This window comes from Xenopus laevis, chromosome 8S (genome assembly GCF_017654675.1).
Source record: "Xenopus laevis strain J_2021 chromosome 8S, Xenopus_laevis_v10.1, whole genome shotgun sequence".
In the NCBI taxonomy this organism is placed as follows: domain Eukaryota; kingdom Metazoa; phylum Chordata; class Amphibia; order Anura; family Pipidae; genus Xenopus; species Xenopus laevis.
The window spans coordinates 55995961-56023557 of NC_054386.1; the positions used below are offsets into that span (position 1 = coordinate 55995961).

The window sequence follows — 27597 nt, forward strand, 5'->3', positions numbered from 1 at the left end:
TAGGGAGACCGTGGGAGGTGATTAGTAAGGTTAAGCTGGCCACAGATGCAAAGATCTGATCGTACGAATCAACGTACGATCGGACTTCCCCATCTCCTGACCTGCCACTAACCATTCCGATCAAATAAAATACAAAAGAACAGATCAGCCGATGTTCTGCTCCTGACAGCAATCGTATGAAAGTTATGTCCGACCAAAGCTAGTGACAGTCAGTCTCCCTCTGAAAATCGTACGATCGGCAATACATGCAGAGATATTACCCGCAGCCGACAGAAATCTTTTAACCTGTCCGATCGACCAAACGACCGATCTCTGCCGAACGAAAAATGTCGGGACTCTCCACACACGGTCTGAAAATCGAACGAATCCCCGATCAGATCTTTGCATCTATGGCCAGCTTTACAACAGCCATACAGAGAACATCTTTAGATTTTAGAGAACAGGAGCATTGCCCTGGTGTAAGTGATTATAATAACTGGGGTGTACCTAACATCTTGGCACCTCCCAGTGATTATACCTTTTATTCTCCTTTAATACATTTTACCAGCAGATGAGTACATTGAACATATACATTACATATATTTGATAACTGATACAAGATACAATAATGATGGCCCTGCTCAGTAGAGCTGGTCATGCAATTTCATTATCATACTTTAAGCATAATGTAAAGTCAAGCTGGAAAAAACCATTGTCCATTTCTCCTCTTCTGAATTCTACCTATTCACTGATATTTTAGACACAAGACTGTTTATGCATTTTCAAATATCTGTTTTTCACTTTTCCTATAGAGTGACATATCCACTCTACCAATCTACCTCAATTCGGAGGCAATGAAAAAGAAGAAGGTAAGTCTCACTCACACTGTGTTTGAAAGATGACATGGCTGAAACTCCCAGCGAATTTGGGGAAGGGGATTTCCATAAGTTGTGCACCGGAAGCTATGGGGTACTCCCAAGAGCAGTGGTTTGGGTATGTTAAAGTCTGTCTCCTTTTCGTAAATCTTTGGCTTAACTGGAATAGAAAGAGAAAGAAAGAGACAGTTATTATGCAGCATGTGAACATTGGCTTACATGAAACGCATACAAAGATAAAACACTCTTCTAGCACATAAAGAAAAAAGAAAATGTTCTTCATGGTATTTAATCCTAGAAATAAAGCAATAACCCATGGCCAGCTAAAATGTGCTATTTTGGTTTGTTTATTTAGCTTATACATACTGCATAAAATACACACTTTGGGATCTATAGATTTAGCCACTGTTACCAGAAAAGGAATTTAGGTTATTATAAATAATCTCACCCTAATTACACCTAGGAATGTAGCTTAACCAATTCTTTAGAGATACATAGCATATATAGCCTGCTATATTACTTATGTATACATCCCAGAGTAAAGTAACCATATTTCCCAGCTCTCATCTTTGATTATTACTTATTATTATTTTGATATTATTTAACTGATAATTGATAAATGTTGCCAGTTGATCCCAAGACATTGGCCTATGGAAATCTATCATTTAAGAACTAGAACCAAAAGAAGAAGGTAGCTTTTTTGTGTATGTAATTTTGTAAGAGAAAAACTAAAACACACTTCATATGGAACAATTTATTAACAGATAGTAATTCTATCCAAAATATAGCTCCCCACTGATATAGATCATCTTTCTATTGAAAGTAGGATGACATTTAAGTATTGGAGGTTAACAGTGGCTACCCCAATGTATATGACCTCAGAGCATTCCTATGTTAAATCTCCTCTAAGAGAGGCGGGACTTAATCTTTAGATCATTAATAGCAATGATATATAGAGACATTTGTCAAGAAAATATAAACGAATAAATAAAATATATAAAACTCGCGGGTTGTATGTAAATGCCATTGTTGGGAAAGAAAAGCTCATCGACAATCCAGCTGACACGTGACTTATATCATTTTGCTCTGTTGGTTCCCCAAAGAGGATTAATTTCAGGACAGGTTTGTAATTTATTTATTCAAGAACCCATAAGAGATCATGTGATAGGGATGCATAATCGTTACTGAGGACTAGTTCACTCTTTTAAAACAAGCAAACCATGTGAAAGCTACGCATGGGTTATGGATTAAGAGGGGGCAAGCACCTTGGTCTAATAAAAAAAATAACACAATATTTGCTTTCATAACTCTAAGAAGTAGACAACTAAACACTAGCTGCTGATTGGTTGCTTTGAATGACCAGACCTGCAAAAGCTTTGACCTCCCCCCACACACACATACATACCATTAAAACATCTCCTTCGTGCTCTATAAAGGAAGCACATTGGCTTTTACTTAGAAATAGCACCCATTTAGGCTTTTACTGACAATTAATTACTTTGAATAGCTTTACCTCTCTTTCTACATAACCTACTCAGCTCAGGACTACTTACAAGTTCTTCTCCCATGTCATGGGCCTTTAAGGCCCAATAGAAATATAATATTAAATATAAATCAAAAAACGACCCGCTAATAGCACTATTGAATGGTAAATGCACAGGTTTTAATAAACTACAACATAAACTTCTGACTAATCATTTCTGGCAGCAAAACAAACATAACCAAGGAGTGGAAAACCTGCTCTATCCTTCTTCCAGCATTTAAAGTAGACTGTATTAGACTGGATCATGATAAACAAAAAACTTGCTAGCTTCCGAAACAACACTCATGATAAATTTTTAAAAATCTGGCAACCATGGCTGGATTATAGAGGCTATGATTCTACTACTAGACAGTTGTAATCAATATGACCCACCTATGGAACCATGATACGTGCATACTGACTGGAATTACTGTACAGGTATTGGACTTGTTATCCAGAATGCTCAGGACCTGGGGTTGTCCGAATAACGAATCTTTATGTAATTTGGGTCTTTATACCTTAAGTCTATTAGAAAATCCTGCTACTGTTTTATTATTACAAAGAAAAAGAAATTAATTTTTAAAAATTCGGATTATTTGGATAAAATTGAGTCTATGGGAGACGGCCTTTCTGTAATTCGTAGCTTTCTGGATAACGGGTTTCCGGATAATGGATCCCATACATGTACTATCTAACCATTATGTGATATAGACCCTGTGTTGGAAATGAGGCACCAAACTTTAGCCTTGTGTTGTATGTCTCACCTCCTCTAAAAACTCAGTCTAGGACTTTTTGATACAATGGTGCAACGTTGTAAAGTTTATTCATTTTATTGTTTTATTCATTGAGTAGACTCACTTGTTATAATGCATTAGCAAAACGTATCAATGTGCATTTTACATACTTACTACAATAGACATGATACATACCTGTATTATATGTTTATAAATGCAATAAATATATTGTTGAAAAAAAATATAAATAAAAAAAATTATAGTAGCCTTTGCTTCTTTTTTTTTTGATTATGAAAGTATTAATATAGGTAGATAAAATCAGGAGCAGGAAAAGGGTAACAAATCACCAAAAAAATACTTGCTAAAAAGCACTTGCTATTCAATAAATTATAATATTCCCTAATATGCATTCTTTCCACTAGGATAGATCACGTGAGGCTCTGTTCAAACAATGTCTTAACTAATCAGAGCAAATGCTATTGCTGGCCCTTTAACCAAAAAGTGTCCACAAAAATATCTATCAATATAATTTATGTGTTATATAATAAATAATGTATACATTTTATTTCTTAGGGACATAAGAAAGAGGGGGCTCAACCATGATATAAGGGAAGCTGCCAGTCACCCAATGTCAATGGTGATTTATGTAAGTCTTAGTATAAGCCATATAATGGAACAGAGGTTTAAAGGGAGGCCAGTCTGCAATGATACTGTATATCTTAATCAAGGTTAAAAACCGTAAATGGTAAGGTGAATAGGAAGTGGGCGCTTTGGAGCAATTTTCTGGCAACGCATTTCAGGAATAAGTAGCATTTCTGCTAATTCCATATGAAGCCATCTGATGGTTATCAGGGGGAAAGGTTTCCGATTAACAAACTACTTGAAGTAATTAAGCAAACAACATATTTCAATGAAGAGAGCTCCGTACAGGAAGTGAATCATCTTTTTCATTGTGTTGAGCACTTGGATACAAACTGATGATGAATCAATTGGGAACCCTTTATAACTATAAGTACAATAAAATCTGTTCTCCAGAGTCCTATTTTATATATGGTGGTGCTGTTTGTTTTTCCTTGATATGCACTGCTTGAGTGTGCAAAATATACAAAGTATTGTTTAAAACCCCTCAATATCCTGTAGCTGTATGCCAGTCATACCATTTTATAATGGTATTCAGCAGTAAACAAATGGCTCCATATAGATTCTAAATTCATTATTACCTTGCTATAAATACTGTTTCTATTTTTGCTGATGATACTAAATTGTACAAACTATAGGTTCTATATTGCCACGTTGCAGAGTGATTTGACTAAATTGGAAAACTGGGTAGCAAACTGTAAAATGGGGTTCAATTTTGATAAATGCAAAGTTATGCACTTTAGCAAAAATAATATAAATGCAAGTTATACACTAAGGGGCAGATTTATTAAGTGACGAAGTGAAACTTTGAATTAAAAATGTATTTTGGTCAAAACTCTCAAAATCGAATTGTGAATTATCCAAACTCCATTCGAGTTTAAATAGGAGTTTTGAGATTTATCATACTCTGGCACTTTAAGAACTCAAATTAGACTATACGCCACCTTAAACCTGCCGAATTGCTCTAAAAAATTGCAAATCAAGTTTTTTAAATTCAGTTTGAGTTTTTCTAATTCAAATCGAATTCGATTTGAGTTTTCGAGTCGATTCAATTCTTCCGAGCTGACAAAATTCTATTTTATTAATACATTTTGCATAGTAAAGGGCATAAATTCAAGGGATGAAAACATAATTATGCCTTTTTATAGGTCCCTGATGAGGCCTCATCTGGAGTATGCAGTGCAATTTTGGACTCCAGTCCTTAAGAGGGATATAAATGAGCTGGAGACAGTGCAGAGACTAAATGCAACTAAACTGGTCAGAGGGATAGAAGACTTAAATTATAAGGGTAGACTGTCGAGGTTGAGGTTGTTTTCTCTGGAAATAAAGATGCTTGAGAGGGGACATGATTACACTCTACAAGTATATTAGAGGACATTATAGACAAATAGCAGGAGACTTTTTACCTATAAAGAGGATCACCGTACCAGAGGCTACCCCTTCAGACTAGGAGACTAGAGGAAAAGAAGCAGCGTAGTTGGTTCTTCACAGTGAAGTTGTGGAATGCATTGCAGATGTTGTTGTGATGGCCAATTCTGTTAATGCCTTTAAGAGAGGCTTGGATTATTTCTTGGACAAGCATGATTTCCAAGGCTATTGTGATACTGAAATCTATAGTTAGTATAGGGATGTGGAAAATAGCCACCCCTAATATTTTTGACAGGCAGTTGCTCAGTGTTATAGACACCTAACTGGGTCCTAAAATACAGTTGGGAGGGGTACTGTTTGCTCTTCCTGCTCTAAGCTATGCCCCTTGCTGTGTCTCACAGTGACCAGCAGATGGCACTGTGCTAGGATATAAAAGGCTCTGAAGCCATGCTTTCAGGGTCCATTTTGTGCTGGCTCTAACCTGAACAGGCAGGTAGAGCTCTGTGGAACCTAGACAAGTCAGGTCTAGTAAGAATAGGCTTCTCACCCTTATAGGTCACTCTAGGAGTGACAGACAGACAGGTTATTTAGTCGAGAAGCTCAAGGCTCCAACGAGGAGAGTCAGAGGGATTAAGATCCCGGGTACTAATAGCCCAGAAGTAGGGACTAAGTGTATAGGAACAGGGTGGATAGATTCCCCTCAGGTTCCACTTAGGGAAAAGGCTAAAAGCTGGGTGTACCTTTATTGCTGCTCTGCACATCCTCTTGCCTGTGGGGACTAATACTGACCAAATGGTGCTGTGAGTATTGCCTATTCAATGAGATTCCAAATCCTGTCTGCTCTATTGTATACTCCACTGAGGATTGTGTATGTTCAATAAATATGTTCATGGTTAAGTTATAAGAACCACTGGCACCCAATTATTATACCCTGTATCCAGTTATAGTTGCACTACACCCTGCCTCCACACCATTGCAAGGGCTTACTCCCTAAGATTATAGGTCTCATCCGGAGCACATTTATTGGGAGTGGAGGTCAATAGTGGTGTACAGTACACACAATTTGCTATAGCGCTACAAGTATATATAGTTTATGTGAGTGTATGGAGGGGTCAATGTGAGTGTGTATATGAATGGATGCTGGGCTTCATTTGGAGGGCTTGAACGTGATGGACTTTGGTCTTTTTTCTACCCTGTGTAGCTATGTAACAGTTGTGTAACAGTTGTGTTTTTGAACTAGAACGCTAATACTCAATATAAATCAACTTCTTTGTAGCAGTGGATACAGCTGGGCAAGGTTGTAGGACTCACAATTGCATAAGAGAAATTCTATTCATATAGAACATATAAGATGATAATCTGTTTTATACAATACAAGACTGTTGCTGCCCAAAAATATTTTATATTTTATATGCAGTTAACAGACCAACAAATACAATTCATAATATTATATAAAGCATATGGACCTTTGTAAACCCTTGAAATGTAGGCCCAGTTGCCATTGCAGAATGATGCCTCTAACTGCTAAAGGTGCATAATGTGACCCAGACAGCACCAGAATTCTTCCCCTCTACATATTGCACAGGAACTTGCTGTACCTTAGTAACTCTTTGTATAGCACTGCATATAATTACGAGCATGCCATAAAGGTATAAAGGTATAGAGGTATAAAGACATTCAGAAATCCTCCAGTCCTAAAGATAACCTTGTGCTTTGCATCAACTAATAATTATTTCTATTGAAAACAAAATAGAAAATAGATTAGAAAAATGAGTAAATAGTAACTATAAATGTGTAGCCTTACAGAGTATTGTTTTCTGTGGTCAGAAAAAGAAGAATGCAAATAATAAAAAAAAAAGTTAAAAAGAAATGAAGACCAATTGAAAAGTTGCTTAGAATTGGCCATTCTATAACATACTAAATGTTAACTTAAAGGTAAACCACTCCTAAAACACTAAAATAATTCCGGAATTATTTTATTGAATCTGCTAGCATTTTTTCACTGTATGGAAAAAAAAATGCTAGGAGATTCCATAAAACTTCCCATAAGCATAGTGAAGAATTCTGTGTCACTACAAAATTAATTTCCATAAGCACACATTCCTTTCCTTATTTCTATGTTTACCCAAAATAGTAAAGTATTGAAAGAATGTTTTTTTAATATAGTATGATTTAGTAAAGCAGACATTCTAGTTATTTTTGAAGTAAAAAAAATGACCAGGGGCTATAAAATGCAGAGCCACTTTCTCATGCAAGTGAATAAAAAATCCAAAGTGTGCCTCTTCCCAGACCCTAGAGTGACCTTGGGCTGAAAAGAGACCAAATCTGGGATTGCATGCTAGGTGGAATGAATCTCTTTATTTTGACCCCAGGATTTTTGGACCAAGTTCCAAATAATTGGAAGCTAAAAATATAAGAAAAGTGATAAATTTGGCTTCATCCAACATTCCTCTCTGTGAATAGAAGATAGTATGGCAGTGGAATGCATTAATAAACATTGCTTGTTTTGGTTACGTCAGCCTTCATTCCACTCTCATGCCTAAACCATTAACTCTTCCACAATGTCAGAGACTGAAAATGCATAGCTAAAAGGCAACAATAGACAGTGCATGCCTGAAAGTGTAATTATGGTGACAGGGTACAGATCTTCAACCTGTTCCTTCCAGCTTTTTAAAGGGGTGGTTCACTTTTATGTCCAGTTTTAGTATGGTATAGAATGTCCTATTCCTATCAACTATGACATTGGTCTTCATTATTTATAGTTTTTTAATCTTCTGCCTATTTCCAGCAGTGGCGTAACTAGATGTTACTTGGTCCCACAGCAAAATAATTGTAGGGCCCCAAAAATATGCAGAGGTTGTCCTGTTTTACCAATACAATTGCTCATTAAAAATGCTCATTAATTAGGGACTTGTGGGGCCCCCTATATCTCCTGCACCCCCCCTTGCTGTAGGGTCTGCTTCCTCTGTAGTAGCCCCCTTGCTGCCCAGATTTCAAATGGGGGCCATCAGCCCTGGCAGTCAAAATGTTATTCTTACTTTTTATCACTTAACTTCCTTATCAGTCCCTCTCCTATTCATATTCCAGTCTGTCATACAAACCATTGCCTGGTTGCTACAATAATTAAGACTCTAGCAACCACATAGCTGCTAAAATACCAAACTGGAGAGTTGCTGAACAGAAAGTTAAACAACTAAAAAAACACAAAAAATGAAAAATTGTAAACTGCCTCAGAATACCAATGTCTACATCATACTAAAGGTTAATTAAAAGCAACCCTTTTTTGGGCACAAAAGGCAGGTTATTGCTGTATATATTCTGACATTAATATATCTAATCAGCAGGTGAAACTTAACATTCACAGGAGATGCCAATGTGAGGATCTCAATTTATCTCTGCTATATCTGTTCAAAGTAGAGAGACTGTCATGCTCAATGCAAAAATACATCTTTCAAAACAAAGCGAAGGTACTAACCTTGGGGTAAATACCTGTCAATTAAAAGTTCATTAGTTCAAATACAGCCCAAAGTCATGGATAATTTTATTACAGTCCTGGTTAAGTGATTCTAATTTCTGGCTTCCATGATAAAGACCTCAGTGTCAGAGGGCTTGTACAGCACAGAGGAATGGATGCCAAGTGCATTTCAGTTCTAGTTTAAACTACAGGTGGGGATGACCACTCTGTCAGCAGTTGGCTAATTCACTTGGAAAGTCTTGTTCTAAGACCCAATCAGCAAAGCACTATCCCTTGGGGCTGAAAGGTTGAATTCAAGAATAATGTGAATTTTTTAAAACTCTAATAAGTTCAATTTTATTCACAATTCGAATGGTATATTATTAATGAAAAAATGTTGGGTACTTTATTCTATATATATATATATATATATATATATATATATATATATATATATATATATATATATATATATATATATATATATATATATATATATAATAGTTCCCCTTTAAATGGTAATTGGTGCAGTGTTTGTCAATTTCTCTGTGTTTCAATATTTTTTATTTTTGAGGTTCACAAATGCCATGCATGGAGAAAATTAAAAAGTAAAACCATGTCATGTGAATTCTTCAGATTTTTTGGAGGCTGGCAAACCAGATTTAATTTAATTTAACAACAGGTAACCCTTTGTAATGAACTTGAGATAATGTTTTTCTGTGAACCTTCCCTTACACTTCAAAGTAAATGATAAAAGGAGGCCAGGGATCAGAGGGCTGCCTGAAGGCAGCCAAGACTCATGGAGGCAGTGGTGAAAATTGCTCACATTTGCTAGCTAATTAGAGACTTGGAAGGTGTCTGTGCATACAGCATGTCTTCAATTTTGTGTGTGTGTTAGTTAAATAGCTGAAAATTTTACAAGCTAAGCTGCTTGCCACCTGGAATAGTGTATTTTTTAACATCATCAGCACATTCTACTCAATTAACTGCAATTAATTGGGAAAATACCTACAGTTACAGTGGAATTGTAGATGTTTTCTCTTTTCCCCTTCCACTACGTCAGCATCAAACAAAAAAAAACATTTCTTTCTAAAGATAGTATAGCAGAATTCCAAAGCAACATGTAGGTATTAGCTGTGGTCACGGGGCCCGAGGCAGAGTCCAGAGTAGCTGTTACAAGCATTGTGTGCCTTAGTCAGTAATTTAATTTAATTGCAGGGAATATTTTACAATTATTTATTATTGGGTACAGCTATAGGGCTGCAGTGTTTTTGACCACATCCAGGCCCTAGCCCAAATAAACAAAACACCATTCAAAACACAAGAAAAAGGAAACTTTAGTTTGATGGGACAATGGATGATGCAAGTGTACATATATGTTGGATAGAAATACTGTATGTAGTTAAGGAACTAGTGGTCATTGAAGACATACAGTAGGTATTGGGTACTTTAAGAAGGTGATCCTGCACTGGAGACCTGGGCCTCTAGCTAAATACCTGGATTTTTTGTGAAACAGACCAAAGAATATAGCTCTGAGTGCTTTTGTTTTATGATTAATGTATAGTGCAGAGCCATACACATTAAAAACAAAGCCTATATATCTATTAAAGGGGAAGGAAACCTCGTCGGCGCTAACCCCCCTCCCCCCCTCCCGTGTGTTGCCCCCCCTCCCTCCTCCCCCCTGGCCTACCCCTCCCGCGGGGCAAATGCCCCTAACTTGTTACTTACCCTTCTGCGCAGGTCCAGTCCAGGGAGTTCACAGCCGACATCTTCTTCCACGCGATCTTCTTCCTCCTTTGACCGGCGTTTTGGCGCATGCGCAGTAGGAGCATTTCGCTGGTACGGATCTTCTGCGCATGCGCCAAAAGTCACGCACATGCGCAGTAGATCGTACCGGTGAAATGATCCTACTGCGCATGCGCCGGTCAAAGGAGGAAGAAGATCGCGTGGAAGAAGATATCGGCTGTGAACTCCCTGGACTGGACCTGCGCAGAAGGGTAAGTAACAAGTTAGAGGCATTTGCCCAGCGGGAGGGGTAGGCCAGGGGGGAGGAGGGAGGGGGCAATACACGGGAGGAGGGAGGGGGGGTGGGGGGTTAGCGCCGAGGAGGTTTCCTTCCCATTTAAGGCTAGAACCAGATGGGGATCATGAAGGGTATAATAACAATGCTTACGTAGGAAGCCAAAGGAACTCAATTAGGCTATGACAGCAGCCGCATATGGGCAAGTTCAATCTTTGCCTCATTACAGTGTACATTGCTGTATGCAAAGGTTTAAACCCTTTTTACAGGTTGGATAGAGAGAGGGATGATGGATCCTTATGGAGATGCACAAGAGATAGCAAATGGCTTCTCAAAAGCATAAAAAGACCCTGTCACCTTGATCAACATCCTCCAAAACATCTCTGAAGCCATATATTTATTAAGTGCAAGAGGGTAGTTACTACCAATGACTGGGCCATCCTCACCCACAAAAAAATCTTTAAGGGGGCACATGGAGCACCAAGCATGGGGTCTGAGGTATGCAATTATTAACACTAAAGGTTGTCCCCTGCCCCCTACTCTCTATTGATTTGGCTTTTCTTTGTTCTTTAAAAGGAAATTATAATATTCTAGGTTATGGTTTCTATAATTGTGGTCAAATGAGCAACCCTACAAATGAATATACATTTACATTAGTATGCAGGTCTGCTATAGTACACTGGTGATTACTGAAATAACTATATTAAATATGTATGTAGAAAAATCTTAAATTATTTATTCCAATCATACATAATCACCACTTACCATTGACATTCAAAATGAAGCTGATGCTCTTCCTATACCAAGAGTTGTCGAGAACCATGGTATAATTTCCAGAATCCTTGTCACTTGGGTTCTTTACAACCAGACTGTACTCCTCTGGCTCAGGTTTGTAACAGGTGTGATTTGCAGCTATAAGCACTCCATTCTTGTACCTTTCATGGAAAATAATATTAAAAGATATGGAAATTCTTTATTTTAGCAGTTAGAGAAAGTAACCAGCCATGTCCTTTCAGCAGAGTCATGAGGCAAACCTTCAGGGGCATTAATATTTTTTTAAAAGTTTCCCAAAAAAGTATTTTACATTGAAATATCCCAGCTTTTCCAAATTAGAGTAGATAACTGCATAGAAGAATTTATTATGCAAATATTCAGAAACAAAAGGAAGAATTCACTTTACAAAGGTGAAGATTTAGAAAATTCCTGAAACAAAATTCTTTTGTTCACATTTTTTATCACCAGTGAAAACATTTTGGTTACATAGTTAAATCGGGTTGAAAAAAGGCAAAGTCCATCAAGTTCAACCCCTCCAAATGAAAATCCAGTACCCACACACACCCCTCCATACTTTCACATAAATTATATATACCCATATACTTACTATAGAGTTTAGTATCACAATAGCCTTTGATATTCGGTCTGTTCAAAAAATCATCCAAGCCAGGGCATTAACAGATATAGCCATCACAACATCACCTGGTAGTGCATTCCACAACCTCACTGTCCTGACTGTGAAGAACCCCCTACGTTGCTTCAAATGAAAGTTCTTTGAGTCTGAAGGGGTGGACTCTGGTACGGTGATCCTCTTTATGGGTAAAAAAAATCCCCTGCTATTTGTCTATAATATCCTCTAATGTACTTGTAAAGTGTAATCATGTCCCCTCGCAAGCGCCTTTTTTCCAAAGAAAACAACCCCAACCTTGACAGTCTACCATCATAATTTAAGTCTTCCATCCCTCTAACCAGTTTAGTTGCATGTTTCTGCACTCTCTCCAGCTCATTTATATCCCTCTTAAGGACTGGAGTTCAAAACTGCACTGCATACTCCAGATGAGGCCTTACCAGGGACCTATAAAGAGGCATAATTATGTTTTCATCCCTTGAGTTAATGCCCTTTTTTATGCAAGACAGAACTTTATTTGCTTTAGTAGCCACAGAATGACACTGCCCAGAATTAGACAACTTGTTATCTACAAAAACCCCTAGATTCTTCTCATTTAAGGAAACTCCCAACACACTGCCATTTAGTGTATAACTTGCATTTACATTATTTTTACCAAAGTGCATAAACTTGCATTTATCAACATTGAACCTCATTTTCCAGTTTGCTGCCCAGTTTCTCAACTTCACTCTGACAAATCACTCTGCAAAGTGGCAGCATCCTGCATGAAACCTATAGTTCTGCACAATTTAGTAAAATCTGCAAAAATAGAAACAGTACTTTCTATGCCCATAATAAACAAGTTGAAAAGCAAGGGACCTAGTACAGAGCCCTGCGGTACTCCACTAACAACACTGGTCCAATTAGAAAATGTTCCATTTACCACCACTCTTTGTAGTCTATCTTTTAGCCAATTTTCTATCCAGGTACAAATACTATGTTCCAGGCCAATATTCCTTAATTTAACCAGTAACCTTTTGTGTGGCACTGTATCAAATGCTTTAGCAAAGTCTAAGTAAATCACATCCACTGCCATCCCAGTTAAATAACATTGTTGGCAAGAAAAGCTGATATTCTGTCATTGGTCCATTATTTAACTAGCATTTTCTGTTTTTTTTCATTTCACGTTGGTTAATTAAGCCAAAAAGGGTAGAAGGGTTTTTACCTCAAAGCTGGAGAATTTTTTTGGTGCAGCGATTTAACACTTTTGACCAAGTTTAATAAGAAAGCATTTTGAATTTCATTGTTCTTCAAAAGATTATGAAAACCATACATTTTTTAAATTAAAACAACAGGCAGAATACATCTTATACAAGCCCTATACACAGGGAGGCCCTTTATCAACATTCAATTCTAAAGTTTTTTTTTTTAAACTATGATTAAACTGTATTTCTCTAAAATCACGTATGTCTTATTATATAACAAAAGATTGAAATATAACAAGTATGAACAAAAAAAAATGCTCTTTAACTTTGTTTTTTCAGACAATTACTATTTAAAAAATGTATAATGGCTAAAAAAAGGTCCAATAGGATCATTGCAGATCCTACTGACGTCTATAGGACCTCAACTGCTTTTACTTGCCAAAGTTTTTTAGTACATTTTTATGTGGTTTTTACACTTTATAAATCTCAAAATTTCAAAGCTTTAGAGAAATAAAGAAAAAGTTTAACAGAAAAAATAGAAACAAATTAGAAATTTGAATGTTAGTAAATAGGCCCCTAGGTGTATTTTATACATTTAAGTTCCTGGAAGGTACAAGGTATCTTCTATGGAGTGGTATAATGCTAGATGAAAGAATAGTATGAAAAATACAAAATAAATGTGTAAAAATTTTTAGAGGCCAAAACAGCACAGAGTATCATGGATCCTATAGGTTTTTACTTTGTCAGGTTCACTTTAAGTCTCAATAACTGTGTAATAGTATTGGCTACAATGCTGCAAATTGTGGTAAAACACCCAATTTGTAGATGAAAATAGAATAACTTCTTCAGCAATATGAATAAATTACAATTGTTTCACTGCAATTTGTTGTTGTGAAACTGGCTGATCTTTTTCAGTCTAGAACACGGAACTAAAGTAAAAGGAAAACAGATAATTTTCTGGAAATTTGTCATGATTAACAGTGACTCACCAAGTAATAACAGGCTCTGGCAATGCGTCAACCTCGGCAGTCAACTTAACTTTTTTAGTAACTCCATTCACTTCATATTTTTTCCCATCTGAAGTACTTATGTTCAGGAATCCTTTTTCTAAAAGGAAACCAAGACATTGCAACAGGTGAAATAATTTGCAAACAGAGCAAAACATTTATAAATAGCTTCTCCTCAAAAAAAAATCTTATGCAGTTGATTCAGAATGTCATTCGCTAAGCAAGATGGCTGCGATGTATGCTAAACCATCTTGAGATGTATTGTATGGGGAACATACCTTGTTACATAGAGACTTTCTGACTTCAGAATTTCAACAGCTCAACACCAGTTCTCACCATGTTTCTCTGTCCCAAATAAGGTCTTCCCCATTTGTGCTCTTGGTTTGTTTGCCCATACATTACAATATATCTAAAATTTCAAGTTATTTTAAAGTTATTTCCATTAGCAAATTTAAAATCACCATTCTTTAAATTAGATAAACAAAGGGCCTGGTGACCAAAATGGTGCTGGAGTTCTGGGAAAACCATTACATTGTGTTGGGAAAAACATGCTGACTGTTCTCCAAATTGCATTTTGGACTTTGGCTGTACTTGCAGTGGTAAATGACCCCTGAAGTATTTTTAGATATTACACAAAGGAACATTTCTTAAACACCTTCCTTTTGATGTTGTGGACAGCTTTTTAAATGGTTATTATAACATTAAACTTTCCTGTAGTATGTCCTAAGGCTAGGGCCACACAGGGGCGAAAATCTGCTGACTGATTTCAGCCATACGGGGGCAGTAGCCTCCTCTCTCTTTTCTGCATTGAATCTGCTCAGTGCGAACAGACTCAGTGGGTTTCAGCGAAGAACCTCGAGTCTTTGCAATTGGAGCCAAAATCCACCAAAATCTGTTCACGCAGAGCTGATTCAATGCAGAAGTGAAAAAGGAGGCTACTGCCCGTGGAAGGGCTGAAATCAGCCAGCTGATTCCGGCCCCCATATGGCCCTAGCCTAAAACAGAGTAACATGCTGGCATATGTGTATAAAATATTTATACAGGGTATGAGAAAACCTAGGTAGTTATCCCTACAACAGTGCCATTTATGGTTGGCCATGCCCACCAGTTTTATATGACCACACCCACAGATCACTTGTATTTAGGGAATATTACACACAAAAGAAAAACTCTGGGAGGTGAAAAGGAAGTTTGTGGTCAACCATCCAGGAATTAAATGAACATGAAAATTAAAACATTTGTCCTTGAAGAAAATAACCATGCTTACAAAAAGTATGTTTTTACATTTTTTTGTTATCGTTTTGAGGTCAGCACTGCTTACATTAAGAATGACCAATAATAGAATGCAGCTTCAAGCTCCTATTAAATAATAGCCTGGAGAACACAAAACTGAGGCAGTTATCATTTTGACTTAAGAGTTTTAATGAAGGGCAGGGGGAAAAGGAGGTTATAAAAAAAATGTATTGCTGCTTAAAATCAGAATTGCCAAAAATGTGAGTGTGTAGAAAATCCAGCACAACAGCTTTCAAGTCACATCTACTCCACACCAATGAAAAATAAACATGCTGCCTTGTTCACAAAATCCTTTTTGTGTAGGAAAGTGATCCTTAACTTTCATCCAGAGCATTCCATATTCATCTACTTTCCAGACTGCATGAAATGTAGGTCACACTTTCTTTTGATAAACTGAAAAGAAATTAAACTAATACAATGACTAAAGTAAATGAGGTTTGACCATTTAAGTGACAGCTGATTTTGTACTTTATTCACCTAGGACCATCGCAGAGACACTAACACAAAATATAAAGAGGTAAAACAAGTCTCTCTGCACCTTACAGCTCTAAGCACAGGCCTCCTTAGCATCATGCTCCAACTAGTGTTCCCTAACTTGAGTGTCTAAATAATACACAAGTTACTGGGCAACATCGGGGGTTCTTATATACATCCCAGTCTGTTCTTCTTTGGGGAGGCACAGGTTCTTACGCTCCATTATCGTGCCCAAAGAGCCATGAGTGTTCATGTCAGAACACAAACTGAAAGAAATATGGTGGCTTGCATCTCCTTTTTCCACTTTTTACCATGCCCCACTCTTTGTAAATTACCAAATGACTGATAGTATCAGGGGCTCCTGGGAAGCAAGGACTCCCAAGCTACATAGTATATGTTCTAATGCTATTGTTTTGTTTAAGTCAAGTATGGTGCTTTAATTCAATACATGTCTAAAACTATCCATTAATCCATTTGCTGCGAGTCCTCGTGCTGGGGTCTTTAAGATTAAATTTAACCACTATACTAGAAATTCTCCCTGTGAATTAGAGATGATAGTGAAAGTGAATTATATTTCTTGTTACAAAATAGAAACTACTGAATAAGTTTCAGTGCCCAATCTACTCACCATAAACTCTAATGTTAACTTTTTTGAAGTTTTGTTTATATATTTTATCTTGGCAGGTGTAAACTCCCTGATCATGCATTGAAACATGTGTGATATTCACAGTTCTTATTCCAACATAAGGAAGTGTTTCCTTACTGAAGGCTGAAATGGATTTTAATACCTATAGGAGAGAAATAAATCATGGTAAACAAAAGCTGAATAATGTAAAATCTTAAAAAATGCTCTGTAAGGCTACAAATTTATTGTTGCTACTTTTTATTACTCTCAAGTCAGGTCCTCTCCTATTTATATTCCAGTCTCTTATTCAAATTGGTGCATAGTTTTTAGGGTAATTTGGGCCCTAGCAACCAGCTTGCTAAAATTGCAAACTGGAGAGCTGCTGAATAAAAAGCTAAATATCTAAAAAAAAACATAAAATAAAACCAATTGCAGACTATTACCTTACCATGCTCAAAGTTCATGTAAGGTGAACAACCCCTTTAATGCCATGTATACCTTATAAATTGTAGAAATGGGCATAAACTACATGCATACTGGTAGACTTATATATGTAACTATCAAATATAAATATTTTCCACTGTTTGAAAATACAAATATAGTGGACAAGGCACTTCATTTAGAGGCCAGGATCACAATGAATGTGTTCATTGCTACTCTGGAAAGGGTTGCATTATTTTGCATTACCCATGCATGGTAGTTATTATTATGTTCAATGAATCTTACATATAAATTAGATCAAAAAACCACAAATATATAGGTAAGAAATATATTCTTATAGTTTGAGAGAGAGAACATGCACTTGCATATATGTATATGTTTTTGGGGAACAATGTAGTAAAGTTACAACATAGACATGACTGACTACTCTTTAATACAGTATTTTATAAATAATTCATTGTTTTTTGTTTATAGTCCATAAGACTGTGGCTTTGTGTCCTTATCTGGTCATAAAATGCTTCAGTGACTTCTATCATTTATTTCTTTAAAATAAGAGTACAACATTTTTGTCTCAGCGAAATTTTATGCAACAAATTTTTGCTGCAGTTTCGCAAAAATATTTGCGGGTGGTGAAGTGCGGAATTTTGGCGTGAATCCATGCCTGGCGAATAAATTTGCTCATCACTATCTGCCACCAGACATTGTCATAGATAAGGATATCAATAAAAACACTAGTTTATAACAAGCCTTTTAGGTATTGAAAGGCATATGCATATTATTCTGTACAAATTGTGTATATACAAAATGCATATTATTTGATTACTGTTGTATTATACAAATACCCGATGGACTGGGGCAACAAAACTCCGGACTCCGCATTAAACACGCAAGGCAATCTTGCTTGCATCAATCCTGTGTGCCATTGGACTTTTTTCTATGGATCAGTATTTGTGAGGTGGCCGAACCTCTACCCCTGAGCACCAGGTATCTTTACCTTTCATTACATTAGGGTGTGTGAGAGCCGAATTTGTTGTAGTCATAATTAATATAATCCATGTATGTCAAATATTAGAACTACTGGATCTCTTTATACGTAAGTAAAGGCATTTCAATTAAAGGAGAACTAAACCCTAAAAATTATTATTTATATAATGAACTTATTGTACCAGCCTAATGTTTCAGCTTCTCAACAGTAGCAATGATCCAGGACTTCAAACTTGGGGGTCACAGGGGAGTCACCATCTTGGAAAGTGTCTGCGACACTCACATGCTCACTGGGCTCTGAGCAGTTGTTGAGAATCTAAGCTTAGGGATTCATCACAAAATTTACAAGCAGAAAATTAGGTTTTGTCTGTAATATAAGCTGAATACAAGGCTGATTATTACATCCTCATGCTAGTTGCACTAGTTTCTGAACTGCCATGTAGTAGTTATCTGTGTTAATTACTAATCAGCCTTATATTGTGACATTTCTCTTCTGTATATACAGTATATTTGAGTCAGTCCCTAAACTCAGTAAGTGACAGCAGCCCAGAGCATGTGCTGCAATCAACAGAAAAGAAAATGGGGAGCTACTGGGGCATCTTCAGAGACACAGATCTTCACTGCTAACGTGCTGTGGTTGCCTTGGGCTGGTATAGAAGCCCAAAACATAATGTACAACATTTCTAGCCTACTTCTTTAGTTAGGCTTCAGCTGTCCTATTATTTAAACCTGTAGCAATATGTTCTCACCTTTTTGCCATGTACCCAATCCAAAAGTACCCTCGAGTTGTATCCAGTTTCTCCTTTACAGAAAAGTGTCAGTGGTTCCCCCACCAGCAATCTTGTTGCACTTGCTGTCGCAGTAGTAATATTGACATTATAATCTGCAATGAGAGGAATAGAAAGTAGCATATGAATTAGTGGCATGAGATATTATATCCCAGTATGATATATCCCAGTATCTGATGTCATCACAAAAATTAAGATTTTAGTAAATAATCCCCTACAAATCTTATTAAATGCTAGCCATAACATGCTGCTGAAAATTAATGTTTTATAGATACATGTTCTTGCAGTGGAACACTGTCCATAATAAATGCTTTGTTAGTGGTGGTTTTATATATATTATATTAATATAATTAATTTTGCATCAGTGCAATAACCTTTAGCTGACAAAGCAATTATTGAGAAACTTCTTTTAGATTTCTGCATTTGACTAATAAAAGTTAATTGAAAGTTGATTGAAACTATGGCTTCTATTTCACCTTTGGTAATGGTATATACTGGTATGTACAGTGTGTATATATATATATATATATATATATATATATATATATATATATATATATATATATATATATATATATATTGTGGGGGATCACTCTTTCGGTAGTAGCAGCAGCAGCACTCCTTTCACACAGACAGTAGACAGTACATAGGTTTCCAGCTGATCTCACGTGTGCATTTATTTAACACAGCAGCTTAAACACCAACATAACAGTTCATACCCTTTGGGAAGGCAGTAAACAAAAATAATCCAGCTGTACTGATAAATGAAAATGTCCTTTTCCCAAAGGTCCCACAGTCTCCCACTTGGGCAATATAAGTCCAGCAAACAAAATTAACTGTTAACTCAAAGTCATTTGGAGATACCTTGTGCTTTTCTCCTGGAAGCAGCCGCTCCCCAAACACTTAAGGCAGTAGCTGGTAGCCAGTCCTTGCTACCAGATAACGTGTCTCTTTCTGTAAACTTGTGCCCAGCAATAAAAGTCCTTATGCTTTAAACACAGGTAACATGCAGTTACTATGCAAACTTTTTAACACAGCCCTCCAGTACCTCTCCTTTCTCTCTCTCTCTCCAGGGCAGAGAGCAGCCTTAATTGAGCCCCCACATTTTTACTCCAGGTGAGGCTAATCACCTCCCTGCTACTCAGAGCTAGGGATGTAGCGAACTGTTCGCCGGCGAACTAGTTCGCGCGAACTTCGACTGTTCGCGTCCGCCGCAAGTTCGCGAACGTCGCGCGACGTTCGCCAATAGGCGTTCGCGTCAAAATCGTTCGACCATTCGACCATTCGATCGCTAAAATCGAACGATTTTCGTTCGAATCGAACGATCTAAGCCATTGGATTGAATGAAATCATTCGATCGAATGGCTTCGATCGTTCGATTCGAACGAAAATCGTTCGATCGAATGATTAAAATCCTTCGATCGTTCGAATCGAACGATTTTCGGATGTTCGAAGTTCGCGAACTGTTCGGGAACTGTTCGCATTTTTTGCCGGTGTTCGCGAACGGCGTTCGCGAACACATACTCGGCAGTTCGCTACATCCCTACTCAGAGCCTCATTTTCACATCCCTCTGCACTGCTTCATAGAGGATTCTGGGAGGGATATACTTTCCATCTATGATTTTCCCAACCATGCTACATATCCTCCCCCTCTGCTCAAACTTGTTGGGTTGAGCACACTTGGCCACCAGACAGTGTACCCTAAAGAGAGCATCAGCATTTCCCTGTTGACTCCCTGGTCTGTGTTCTACTACAAACTTGACATTTTGTAGTGCCAGAAACCATCTGGTTACCCTGGCGTTTTTCGCTTTGTTTTGCGCCATCCACGTTAAAGGAGCGTGATCAGTCACTAACCTGAACTGGCGCCCTAAGAGATAGTATCTTAGGGCTTCTAGAGCCCACTTAATGGCCAGGCACTCCTTTTCCACAATGGCATAATTTCTTTCCCCTGACGTTAGCTTCCTGCTAAGGTAGGCCACTGAGTGTTCTTCACCCCTGATCACCTGGGACAAAACAGAGCCTAGTCCCACATGAACTATGAATTCACGGTTTAAATCAGGGGTAATCAAAACTGGGCACTTACAGAGAACAGTTTTTAGATTTTAGAATGCTGTCTCTGCTTCTGGATTCCATGTAACCATGGCAGATTTTCTACCTCTAGTTAACTCTGTTAGTGGGGCTGCGATAGTGGCAAAATTGGGCACAAATCTCCTGTAGTAGCCAACCATTCCTAAAAAAGCTCTTACTTGTTTTTTTGACAGTGGCTGGGGCCAGTTTTGTATAGCCTCAATTTGTGTATCTGGGGCTTAATTACCCCCTTCCAATTACATATCCCAGGTAACGGGCCTCTTCTAACCCAAGGGCACATTTTTTTGGATTGGCTGTTAAACCAGCTGCTCTGATTGAATCCAGAACAGCCTGGACTCTGGGTAAGTGACTTTGCCAATCTGTGCTGTAGATGACCACGTCATCAAGATAGGCTGAGGAATATTTCTGATGGGGCTTAAGAACACGGTCCATCAGCCTTTGAAATGTAGCTGGGACAGTTTTCTCTTTGGCCCTGTCAGTTAAGGGAACTTGAACGAAAGAAACTCTGGCACTCAAGGCAAGTGAAATGCAGGGTTCCCCCTTGCTTTTATTTCTTGTGCAGACGTGCGACGTTTCGGGGTTACCCCCTTAATCAAGCATGATTAAGGGGGTAACCCCGGGGGAACCCTGCATTTCACTTGCCTTGAGTGCCAGAGTTTCTTTCGTTCAATTATATATTGGGGACTGCCGTACCTCCACCCTGTGCACCAGGCGTTCTCTGGTAAGCCATCTGAGTGTGCTCTGCTTCATCCAAGTTTCAGTTAAGGGAACTTGCCAGTAACCCTTTGTAAGGTCAAGGGTGGTTATATACCTTGCTAGGCCAAACCTCTCATTCAGCTCATCTACTCTGGGCATGGGGTATGCGTCAAATTTAGAGACTTCATTTAATTCTCTGAAATCATTACAAAAACGGAGACTGCCATCTGGCTTAGGAATTAAGACAATGGGGTTAGACCACTCACTGCATGACTCTTCTATTACCCCAAGCTCTAACATCTTTTTAACTTCATCTGAGATCGCCTGCCTGCGAGCTTCAGGCATCCTATAGGGTTTCAAGTTTACTTTTACCACAGGTTCTGTCATAATGTCATGGTTAATCACCATGGTTCGTCCTGGCAACTCTGAAAACACATCCTTACTTTTTTGTAAGAATTCTTTTACCTCTTGTGTTTGACTTGGTGACAAGGTCTCAGATATTTTTACCTCTGGAACCGAACTACCTGCTGTTTCCCTAGGGAAGGTTACAGCTGCCAGGGTCTCCCGGTCCTTCCAGGGCTTAATCAAATTTACATGATACACTTGGTAGGGTTTCCTTTTCCTAGGTTGATGAACCTTGTAATTAACTTCTCCTACCTTCTCTACAATCTCATAAGGACCTTGCCATTTTGCTAAGAATTTACTTTCTACTGTGGGAACAAGGACAAGTACTCTTTCCCCCGGATTAAAGGTTCTCACCCTAGCCGAGTGATTATACACCCTGGACTGGGCCTCCTGAGCCTGTTGCAAATGCTCCCGTACAATAGGCATAACCATTTCAATTCTATCTTGCATTTGACTGATACGTTCGATTGCACTCTTAAAGGGAGTGGCTTCCTGTTGCCAGGTCTCCTTAGTAATATCCAGAAGACCCCTTGGGTGTCTACCATACACCAGTTCAAAAGGAGAGAACCCAGTGGAAGCTTGGGGCACCTCCTGTATGGCAAACATGAGGTAAGGTAAAAGGCCATCCCAGTCCTTTCCATCCGTAGCTACCACCCTCTTTAACATGCCTTTTAGCGTTTTGTTAAACCTCTCTACCAGCCCATCTGTTTGGGGGTGGTAAATTGAGGTACGCAGTTGGGTGATTTTCAGTAATTTCCACAATTCTTTTGTTACCTTTGACATAAAGTGTGTCCCCTGGTCAGTGAGGATCTCCTTTGGGATCCCAGTACGCGTAAACATCAGAACCAACTCTTTGGCAATGCTTTTTGCAGAGGCGTTCCTTAGTGGAATTGCCTCGGGATACCGCGTGGCATAATCAAGTACAACAAGGATATATTGGTGTCCCCTAGCCGATCTGACTAGAGGGCCTACCAGATCCATGGCAATCCTGTCAAAAGGTACCTCAATTATAGGCAAGGGTACAAGGGGACTTTTGAAATGTGGCATTGGGGCTGTTAACTGACAAATGGGACAGGAATCACAATATTGTTTTACCTCTCGGTGTACCCCAATCCAATAAAACCTTTGTAACACCCGGTCTTTCGTTTTCTCATAGCCCAAATGTCCCCCTAACACATGGGCGTGTGCCAGATCCAGCACTGTACGTCTATGGGCTTGGGGAACTATCAGTTGCTCTATCCTCTCACCCCGTACTTCATTTACTCTATACAGTAAATCATTTTCCATTGCAAAATGAGGAAATATTTTATCAGCACCTGGTTCCTGGGGCACCCCATTTACAACCTTTTTTGTTCCCGAGCTTTACTTAAGGTCGGGTCCCTTAGTTGGGCAGTGCCGAAATTATCCCGGGAAATGGGTAGATCAGGCAGATCAAGTTCAGGCTCTGCATCCTCTCCTACCAAGATCTCTAAGGGAAAATTGCAGCCTTACCTATGGAAAAACACTCTAAAGGCTCAGGACATATGGGAAGATTAGACTCTAAATATTCAGGACATATTGGGGACATTGGAGGCACACTTCCCTCCTTGCACCCTTTTACTTTACCCCATAAGTCCCAAAACACAGGAAAATCACGTCCCAAAATAACATCATGCATTAAATTTGTTACCACTCTCACTTCATAAATGCAAATTCCACCAGCCGTTTCAAAGGAGAGGGAAGCTGTGGGATAGTTTTTAACATCCCCATGTATGCAAATAACTCCCATCTGGTATGACTGTAGTTTTTGCTTGTCTACCAGGCTGGCATGAACCAAAGGTACCAGACTTCCAGAGTCTAGAACGCCAGAAACTTCCTCCCCGTCTACTTTGATGGTACACATTTGTGGCTCCACTTCTGCACCCGGTTGGGCAATACAAACAGGCTTAGCAAATAAGGAGAAATGTGGTTGTGCAGTGCTACAATCCATGGGTTCCAGGGTAAGTGGGCAACTGGCTGCCATATGCCCTGGCTCATGACAGCGCCAACAAATTACTTGTCCTCTATCCCTAACTTGCAGGTCTGGTTTAGGGCTTTGCCCTCTCAATGGCTTGGTCATCGAATCATTTCCACCTTTTGGAGCCTCTTTCCACCCCTTAGTGGTTGGTAGGTCTTTACCTATACCCAGTGCCTTTTGACTCTTAGGGCCAGCACTTTTAGCTGTTGAACTTTGAAGAAAATCCTCTGTGGTAAGAAACCGCTCCACCAGGGCCACCATCTGGTTAGCATTAGTTGCATCAGCTTGGCCTGCAAAACGTTGCAGCCGAACAGGTAAAGCATGGAGAAAACGATCCAGGACCACTCTTTCCACTATTAGTGCAGGAGTTAATTCCTCTGGTTGTAGCCACAAACTTACGCTACCCCTGTGCGCAACTTCGCATTTTAGTGAATTTGCGGAGCGCTGGCAAAAATTCGCCTGGCGAAGTGCGGCGAAGTGCAGCGAAGAGCGGCGAAGTTGCACCTGGCGCAACTTCGATTCTTAGTGAATTTGCCCCCAGGGCAGAGAGCAGCCTTAATTAAGCCCCCACCTTTTTACTCCAGGTGAGGCTAATCACCTCCCTGCTACTCAGAGCTAGGGATGTAGGGAACTGTTCGCCGGCGAACTATCTATGATTTTCCCAACCATGCTACAATATATATATATATATATATATATATATATATATATATATATATATATATATATATATATATATATATATATATATATATATATATATATATATATCAGTTTATATATACACAGGGGTGACCATTTCAGGATACAAAACAAATCCTAAAAATAAATCCTGCCCACGGGAGTTCCCTTACTAAACGGGGTCCCTCATGGACTACCAGTAAGAAAACACTTGTATTGGGGTCATCCCTGTACTCACATCTCCTGGGGGATTGCTCAGCCTTCTGGCTTTTCTCAGTCAGACAGACTCTTTGTCACTTGGTCTCCCCTCTCTGTACGTTGCAGTGGCAACTGGCACCCCCAACCCCTCTGGGAGTTCCTCACACAGGGAGGTGTCCTTCCTGCTCTGTTACCTGCTCTGAGAGAGATTCCTCACAGGCCCACTAGAATACCTTTCCACAGGACAGCCTGTGAGCTCCAATCCATGAGCTGGACTACTGGATATATATATATATCTATATATCTATATATATATATCTATATATATATATATATATATATATATATATATATATATATATATATATGAGAAACTTAGAAAATTACATGGGGAATATATTTTTTTGGGGGTGTGCGGTGTCAATATCTTTTGCGCCACAGTACTGGTGTACCTTATGACAGGGCACTGACCAAGGAACTCTCTAATGAGAGAATACAATAAAAGTCAGTCACGGAAAAAAAATGTTTAGCAACCTCTTCCAACAGTGGAAGAATTTTTGCACATTTTATAGTTTGCGTCAGTGCTCAGTGAATATAATAAAACTTCTTACTGAAAAAGTTGTTTTGTTTGCTCCTAAAGATTACAACAAGCACTTTTAAAAAGTGTGCAATTTAAGGAACAGCTTAAGGAACAATATTACATTGCAAAATACTAATTTTTTTCTTCTTTGTGCTAATTGTTTTCTCTTTGCAGCTTTAATTATATTCCCCAATAAGTGATGAAATTGTCCATCTCCATGCTTTCGGTCATTGCAGGTGGGAAAATAAATGCTGTACTTCGTTTTCTGAAGTTGCCCAAAGTGTCCTTGTGAGACACTATGTATGTTTTCCCACTGATGATTTACTTCATTGCTTGTGGAAAAGCATTTTCTGGAGATTTGTCATTCTCAGTAGCACAGATTTCACCATTGGCACCAAATCTCCCCATCTGCCATCACCTTAAAGGGCCTAGCAGAGCTGCTGTTTATTCTATAATCTACTTATGATAAATCAGTAAGAAACATATATCTACTATAGGCTTTTTATGCTCCTTCAGATGTGCTGTAATTATGCATTCACATCACTATTCCCATTATGTTAAAGGGAAAAATGATTTAACTATGCTTAACCATTTCTTATGGGGGGGGGGCATCTCAATCAAATAAAATTGGATTTGGTTTGTACACTTAACAGATCAAAGGAGACACTTTAATTAACAATACAAATGCATCCATTTTTCTTTATCCTTACTCTCTTTCTGTGGTATGTACAAAGAAGAGAACTTGTTTCCATTCAGCGTTGTAAGGCATTCCAGTACTTCATGAATAGAATGAGATGTGTTTAAAATGCTGAAACCTTTCTGTGGATCCCACTTCATTTCTGAAGTGTTCACCTCCTTCCTTGAGAAGAACTGTAACAGATAAAAAAGAAGAAACATGAGTTTCACTGCATTGCCATGGATGATTATAAAATATATTACTGCTGCACTATTATTAATGGTAAATGTCACACCGATATAAAGTTTTGGGCATATTTATTAACATCAAAGACAAACACCACTAGTGATTTTGCAATAGCAATTAATTAGTAATGATGAGCAAAATTTTTTCGGCAGGTTTCACCACAAAAAATTGTTATGTGTCAAAAAAACATTGTCATCTATAGACTTCAATGCATTTGGCGAATGTTTCTCTGTTATCGGCGAAGTGAAACTAGTCAGATTCAGTTTGTTTTTGAGAATCTTGAACTTATAACTTTTCGAGGAAACCATCTTGCTTATCCAAAAACACAAATACAAGAGGTCCTCTGCACTCAACCCATTATCAATATATTTAAGACATTGAGACATTTTTTGCATACAGCTACCGAGTGTAGGATTCACCAGATATGGGGTGACTTTGACATAGTTGGCCAGCTTAAATATATTGCAATATATGGACAAACAATCCCTGTTTTTTTAAAAGGGTAAGGCATTTTTTAGTAGTTGTATGCACAAAATGTCTCAATATCTTAAATATATTGACAATGGGTTGAGTGCAGAGGACCTCTTGTATTTGTATTAGTCTATATGTATTTGTCTATATGTATTTTGTGGTCACATTGAACCCTGCCTAATGTTTTTTAAAAATTAGTGGTGAGCACAACTTTCCCTTGTTTGTTATAGTTTATCAACAAACACCTGCAGATTCTTTTCAACAGAAACTCAATAAGAATTGCACAACTTAGCTGAAGGTTTTACAGCTTCCTATTTGTGATTACCCCCTCTCAAAAGGCAACGTTGTTTCTGCCATGAGGAGAGATGAGCAAATTGCAGAGGCAGGTAGCAAGCTATAAGAAGTTTTTTATTTTTAAGAATTTGACTTTTTGTTTGGAGCTAGGTATTTAATACTACAGGAGATACTAATGTGCTCTCTTTGTTGCTGTAGTTTGAGAGCTTCCCTCCTTACCTTGTTCCTGGACCATTCAGAGGCAAGAGGGTATGCCTGAGTGGTTGGACACAGTGGTAGCATGAGGTTAAAGGTCTAAATTGCCTACTCCAAACTATTGATCTAAAAATATACCCCTTTGTGGGATATTTGACAATAATAATTGGAATAATAATTTCATATTATTAATAATGCAATAATAATTGCAGGCTAGATTATTAATATTAAACTTATTAATTAAAAAGGCATGCAAAGGGATAATTACCAGGACTTGGTGCT

General features: G+C 38.2%; 1 protein-coding gene across 1 annotated transcript in view; it reads right to left on the reverse strand.

Moving 5' to 3' along the window:
* kdrl.S (kinase insert domain receptor like S homeolog) overlaps positions 1 to 27597 on the reverse strand; it is a 184386-nt gene that overhangs the window by 64200 nt on the left and 92589 nt on the right. The window contains exons 5-10 of the mRNA XM_041574719.1: positions 26144 to 26303; positions 18751 to 18884; positions 16580 to 16739; positions 14167 to 14284; positions 11357 to 11526; positions 864 to 1014 (exon numbers count right to left, since the gene is read on the reverse strand). Of these exons, the coding sequence (XP_041430653.1) occupies positions 864 to 1014; positions 11357 to 11526; positions 14167 to 14284; positions 16580 to 16739; positions 18751 to 18884; positions 26144 to 26303 (893 nt within the window). The remainder of the gene's footprint in view (positions 1 to 863; positions 1015 to 11356; positions 11527 to 14166; positions 14285 to 16579; positions 16740 to 18750; positions 18885 to 26143; positions 26304 to 27597) is intronic.